The sequence below is a fragment of the Elephantulus edwardii genome, unplaced genomic scaffold (genome assembly GCF_000299155.1).
Source record: "Elephantulus edwardii isolate Elephantulus edwardi_28Jun2011 unplaced genomic scaffold, EleEdw1.0 scaffold00052, whole genome shotgun sequence".
In the NCBI taxonomy this organism is placed as follows: Eukaryota; Metazoa; Chordata; class Mammalia; order Macroscelidea; family Macroscelididae; genus Elephantulus; species Elephantulus edwardii.
In genome coordinates, this window is record NW_006399802.1 from 2,186,062 (window position 1) to 2,192,934 (window position 6,873).

The following is a 6,873-nucleotide window of genomic DNA, read 5'->3' on the forward strand; positions in this document are numbered from 1 at the left end:
ATAGGAAACGAAACACATGGGCCAGACGAGACTCCGAAGAGCGGAAATCAGCAGAGTCCGGTACTACCCTGCGCTGGAGACCACGCCTCCGGCGCCGCGGGATTGGTGGCCTCGGCGCTCAGGGGAGGAGCTTGGCGGGGCGGAGTTAGGCGGAGGCGGAAACAAGAGGCTCCGCGTTCTAGGCGGTGCTTCACGAGGTCACGCCCCTTCCGGTCGCTGCTTTCAAGATGCTCCCGCGTGTAAAAAATCTTGTTGGCCCTTCGGGTTGTGGCGTCTAGAAGGGCGCGATGGCGGCAGAGACTTTGCAGGCTGCGAGGTGGCAGTACTGTGGGGAGCCTGATGAGAGCCAGAAAGCTGTATTGGGTAAAAAATGGGGAGCTGGAGCGGAGTTCCTCCCACCTCCCTTCTGTCTCTTTTAATCTATCGCTCCAGTCTTCCACATCCCGCACCGCCCCCCTCCAATCGCCCAGTACCCCTCTAGTTACTATGACTTGGGACGTGTCTAACGGCTTTCCTGTCATCATGCTTGCCACCCTTTTGTCACTACATCCCGACTGGATGAGACCATCTCAGCCACTCCTCCCTTGCTCTGTGCCCAGATCTCTGTCATCTCCTTATTCACTAAGAAGTCTATAGGTCCCGTTCCTCTCGTTGAGAAGCTCCCTCGTCTTTCTGGATCTAGACCTGGCCTCTTCTGTTAGTCCTTTCCTGCAGAGTCTCCTCAGGGCTCCCTCACATCCCTGATCCTTCTGTACTGAGGAAGGCCCGCCTTCAGTCCTTTAGATCAGAATTTGGGCTTCTTCGACATGCCATTCCTCCCAGTGACACCCTGCTTCCTCTCCACACATGCTGTGTGAGTCCTGTTCTTAGTCCATTCTCCTGTGTGACCTTACAGTGCAGTTCTCCAACGGGAAGCTGCAGAACCCAGGCAACATGCGCTTTACCTTGTACAAGAATAAAGACTCCACCAACCCCAGGAAGAAGAATCATCGGATCGTGGTAAGTGCCGCCCTTGCCAGTTGCCTCCACTTTGCAAACCTGCAGAGGCCTCTTGGGTGTGAGTGGCTCTGGAGGGAGTGAGGGGAGAAGGGAATTCCTCTGACACCCCCTTCCCATGCCAATCCCACCCCTCCACCCTCAGCTCCCAAGTGTGAAACAAACTGGCCATCCTGTTTTGGTACTTTTGGAGAAGTGATGACTGTGAACACAGTCGTTCATTCAACATGCATTTATTGAGCACCCATTGTGTCCCTGTGCTGGGAGCTGCTGGGGTTACAGCCAAATGAAACCTGATCCTACACTGAGTGTGATCCTGTTCTAGAGCAGTTTCTTACCCTCAACATGTTGGACCATAGAATTTTTTTATTCTGAGCAGCTGTGCTGTGCATTACATATATAGGCTCTACGTATTAGGTGCCAGGAGCACCATCTCCACCCTCCCCCCTCACTTGTGATAACCCAAAAATGTCAAACATTGTCCCATGTCTCCTGGAGGTAGTGGTGCTAGGCAACATTATCTTGAATTGAGATCCTCTGCTCTGGAGAGACATGTGAGAACAGGATGCGAGGAGCATGCTTACTGGTAGCTAGAGCTCAGGTAGAGAAAGGAAAGATACCCTGCAGAGGGAGCACAGAAATAGGAGAGCACTCAGCTTTCCAGAATACCTTCTTTGAAACGGGCATAGTGGGAGCTAAGGCGGTTTGGTAATTCAAGTGAAGATGATAGCAAGGACCGACTTGACTCTGATTGGTGGGTGGATTAGCCATTTCCATCATTGAGAGTATAAAAGTATTCCTCATTTAAGAGTATTCCTGGGAAAAGTGAACAGAAAGGAGGTTGCTTGTGGAATCACCAAGTTAAATGACTATGTATATGCATTGTTTGGTCTGTCCCCTAAGTTCTATGGTGCACCTTCCTCAAGAATTTCCAATACCAATTAGAATCCAGTTTCTGAAGCTACCCTTCCCGAAGTCCTTTTTTCTTTCCTTCTCCCACAGGTACTCCAGATTCACTTACGGAGCGGGGCTAATCATCTTCTAGTGCTCCTATCCAGTTTTAATTCACAGTGGTTCTGTATTCTAATACTTTTGCAAATGTAGAAAAAGATACTTAATACCCATCATCTTTGCTTGTTAATTGAGCTTTCCCTCCTTCTACATTTTAGGCAGCTGAAACAGACAGACTTTCCTATGTGGGGAACAATTTTGGGACTGGAGCCCTCAAATGCAACACTTTGTGCAGGTAATGATGGGGGGACAGAGCAGTGTGGGAATAATGGGGAGGGTACTGCTACAGTTGCTCTCTGACTTTATCACAGGGGCAAGTGAGAGAAATCTAGGGACATTTGTCACATCCTTGTATTCCCAGACCCTGCGGTTCTCATTCTATCCTGTAGGTAGTCCTGTAAAGGAAAGATGACTTATATTTGTTGAAAATCCTTATACTTGACTAATTTGTAATATTTATCTGTACAGTTCCAAAAGACAGCTCTCTGTACAAAGTTAAAGTCTTTAAATAATAGACAGACTTGCCTGAAATTTGCCTGGGAACTAACCTTAAGAAAAGGATTTGGTTAATTGTTCTGTAAATTTTTTAAGATTCATCCATGAACTATCTAAGTTAATTGTTTTTTTTTAGAGGGAAGTTGATGAAAAAAGCTCTGTGACTGTTCCATATTTCTTTAATGATAATTTATTTGTTAAAATTGACTATATTGTCTAGAAAAAAACCCACATTGTTTTCAAGTTCTTTTTTCCTAATTAGAGTTGGATTTTTTTTTTTTAAATATGAGTGGAAAGTATTGAGTGAAAACTTGCAGAGAAATGTAGTTTCCCATCAATCATACGGAAAGGTTTTTTTATAGGAATAAAAACATTCACATCGTAAAAAAAAAAAGACAAGGATTTGGTGCTATCAGAGGCTCTGGACTGGAAAAGAGGAGCCAGGGGTTCCATCTAGCTCTGTGCTGGTTAACCAAGTAACTTTGGTGGAACCTGGCTTTCACTGACCTCCACTCACCTCTGTGAGATTGTCCACTTTGACCAGTCTGTAATGCTCAGGAACTGGCATAATGGGCACCCTGTGATGGTGAACCACAAACCAGGATGTATCAGAGCCCCCCTAGACCACATCCTGATAAATGTGTATTTGTTAGACTGTATTAACACACTGCATCCCTTCACAAACATTCTTTGATTCAGACTGGTCATCTTCCATCATCAGCAATGTTTTACATACATTTATCTCCACAAAACTTATGTGTGCAGTAATTCCCGTGGGTTACATGTGGGGCAGCTAGCTGATAGGTGGACAGTTCGAATCCACCAAGCATTCTATAGGAGAAAGATGAGACAGTTTACTACCATTAAGGTTTATACCTTCATCAACTCAGTGCAGTCTGTCAGAAGTTTCAGTCCATTATAGCAGTGAGTCCCAAATGTGGTTGATTACTAAAATCAGCTTGTTACTTTTTTTTTTTTTTTAAAAACCCCTAAACTCTATCATTCCCTCTCCCCTCCCTACCCAGGGAGTTGCTGCTGTAAGAGAATAGTGATTTGTCTGGGTAAGTGATGCATTCCTCAGGTTTATTGGAGGCAGAAAGGAGGTTTCAAAAATCAGGCCTGCCTCGGAGTTGGTTCTGACTTATTGGTGACCATAAAGAACTGAGTAGATCTAGCCCGTAAGACTTCCAAGGCTGTAAATCTTTATAGAGACAGGCTGCTTCATCTTTCTCTTGTGGAACAGTGGTGGTGGCTGGGTGGGGGGTTGAATTCAGTTAAAAGATGAACACTTTACCACTGTGCCACAAAGCCTTTGAGAGAGAGGATTGTTGTTGTTATGTGCTGTCGAGTCAAAACTGACCCAAAGCTGACTCCAGCAGGTTTTCAGAGTAAAGTACAAGAAAGGAGATTACCCATATTTTTCCCACAGAACAGCTGATGGATTTGAACCATGGGCTTTGGGGTTGGCAGCATGGCTCCCATTCAGCCACCAGAGCTCCCTTGAAAAAAAAGAGTTGAGAACCTATAAATGGGGAAAAGGAAGTTTAGAAATATCTTTTTTTGGTTTGTTTTTTTCAAACATTAACTTTTGACTATTTCATTTTTGCTCCCAATCTTCCTTACTTATTCAGGCACTTTGTGGGAGTTTTGAACAAGACCTCTGGCCAAATGGAAGTATATGATGCCGAATTGTTCAATATGCAGCCACTATTTTCAGGTAGGTCCTAGTCATGAAGGCTCCTCGAAGATTTGGAGTTTACTGGATTAATTGACCTTGAATTTTTCATTTCCAGAGCACATTTATATTTATGGTTTAAAGGTGCGTTTCTGCCACTTGTTGTTGTTTTTTCTTAAATTTTATTTATTTGATTTTTTTTTTTAATGACAATGCCCATAATGTCCTCACACTTACTTCCTCCGCATGTGATTCTTCTTTCCATCAAGTCTCTGTCCTGCCCCTCCTGTCTTCTGGGCTTCATCCCTGTGCAGATGCTGTCTTTTTGATCTTGTGTGATTGGTTGATCTAAGAAGTGAGTGTCTCCCTAGTAGCTTTGTTCACTGTAAAGGCCTGTTGATTAATTAGCTGAAAGTTGACCCACAGGGGTGAGTTTTGCTCTGTGTTCCAAGGGTGACTAAAGGCTATAGTTTAGGGATTTCCACCACTCTTAGACAAGTAAGCTTGGTCTTTTTCATGTGTTTTTCAGTTTTGTTCACACTTCCTCATTCTCGATCCAGGATCATCTACTGTGATTCTTTTTGAGTAGTCAGTGGTGGCAGGGCACCATCTAATTTTTCTGATCTCCATGTTATAGAGGGTTTACATTACCCATTAGGTCTTTGGACTGATTGTTTTTTGCACCTTCACCTTTCTTTCCTCTTGTGATAGTTGCCCCTTAAATATTCTTTGTAAGCTTTTAAGATCCTAGTAGCTACTCATCAGAGTAGGATGTAGAATGTTATCTTTATGGAATATGTTTTGGCAGATGACCTTGATTTCCCCCAGATCTGTGGTCCCCAGACCTTAAGACCAACAGCTCTTTTGCTTAGGAAGTTTGGTTATAATTATTTGAAAAACTGTCATTTCCCCCTCACCTTCTCCAGCAAATGCTTTATGATGACCTGTTGGGTACCAGGTGAGGTCTTAGAGATGCCACACTCAAACATGGTGATTGATTATGCGGCTCTGTATGTGGCATGGTACAGTAATCTAGTCTTAGCTAGCAGATGCTGGAAAGAGCTTCCTCTGAATCTCCTATCCTAGGGCTTCAACCAGTAATTTTGTTGTTGTTCTGAAAACCTTGACAAATTACCAAAATTGTAAAAATTCCAGTCTGGTCCTCTCTTACTTTTTCTTCATGACAAAGCCAGTTCAAAGAGCAGGTTGGAGTTGCCCTTAAGTTGGACCTTCATAATCTAACATATGTGTGTACATATGTGCATATACATGTACACAGAAAAACCAAAATCTAGTATTTATTTGTAACTGTGTGCAACGCAGTATTCTACATACTTTTAATATACTGAATCATTTAACTCATATAATTACTCCATTTGAAGTAGGACTTGTTACTTCTCTTTTATACATGATGAGGTTAAATGATGGGCAGGGCATACTTCATATGTATATGTATACATGTATTATGTGTGTCTAGGCTGTCCCCAGATTAAAACTAGGTTTATTCCTAAACCTGCCTTTAAATAGAATTTCTGCTTAAGTTATAAAAGTAAAATATGATTCATATTTAATATCACTTGCTGAAATGTTTGTATAGAGTATACCTTTCTATGCATTAGAAACATTAAAAAAAGACTACCAGGTACCCTAAGGCATTTTTAACATAATACATTAATAATACTAAAGTTTGATGCCTCTTGAAACATTATTATGAACCATTGCATTGTATATACCTTATATATAGACTCTAACAGGGTTGGCTCATAACTACAGGTTAAACATAAGTTGAACATTCAAAACATGGGACTACTGATATATGTATGAACTAGGGTTTAAACTCAGTTGGGGTCAAACCAGAGCTTGTGTACGAGATTAGTCACCACTTATGTAAATGTTCTCTGGGAGATTGGAGAACTTCCTGTGATTAAAAAACCCCCCATTTTATGCCTATTTTTAGATGTTTTACAAGGAAGGCCAAATTATTCACTGGAACAAACTGAGTGCTGGTTTCTAATCCCACATCTGTCACTGCTTGGACCTGAGGGATGTCATTTCACCTGGAGGCCTCATTTCCTATTTGTAAAATGAAGACACTGGACCAGATGGTCCCTTCATTTCATCTGATTCCTTTATTTCTTTTCCACATTATCTGTATGTGTGCGTTAAAGCTTCATACCAAAGACTGACAGTACAGTGCCTTCTTAAGCTGTGGAGAGTCCTATATTAAAGCAGTCTGTTTTGATTTTTTTAATTAATTATTAACAAATAAACCTTAGATACCACTACTATTTGTAGGTCTTACAGTTTGCTTTTTATTTCCCTTCATAATTACTATTTGTTCTATGTTTTGGTAGATGAATCCATTGACATTGAACTGCCATCACAGAGTCAAGCCAAAACTTACAGAGAAAAGGTTTGTATGAAACACACTAAGGTGTGGGACCTCAACAAGTTCCTTCTAGCCTTGGGTCCCTGTCAGTAAAATGAGTTGGTTGAACCTGAGTCTTGCTAGTTAGTCTGTGATTCTCTGCATAGTTTTTAACTACTGTGGCCTTGTCAGCTTCACGGAGAGCAGACCTCCCATCTGGGGAAAGCACCTGTCTTTGGAACCATCTCTCAAAGGCTCATGTAGTGGTACAACCACTGTGGAAGGCGGTATGGTGACTCCAGCAGGTTTTCAGAGTAAAGTACAAGAA

At 42.3% G+C, this 6,873-nt stretch overlaps 1 protein-coding gene across 1 annotated transcript in view; it reads left to right on the forward strand.

Moving 5' to 3' along the window:
- The first annotated feature begins 287 nt into the window (after nt 1-287).
- The window catches only part of POLR1E (polymerase (RNA) I polypeptide E, 53kDa), a 15,684-nt gene continuing 9,098 nt past the window's right edge, over nt 288-6,873 (forward strand). The window contains exons 1-5 of the mRNA XM_006886956.1: nt 288-363; nt 896-999; nt 2,166-2,242; nt 4,134-4,219; nt 6,532-6,590. Coding sequence (XP_006887018.1) covers nt 288-363; nt 896-999; nt 2,166-2,242; nt 4,134-4,219; nt 6,532-6,590 — 402 coding nt within the window. The remainder of the gene's footprint in view (nt 364-895; nt 1,000-2,165; nt 2,243-4,133; nt 4,220-6,531; nt 6,591-6,873) is intronic.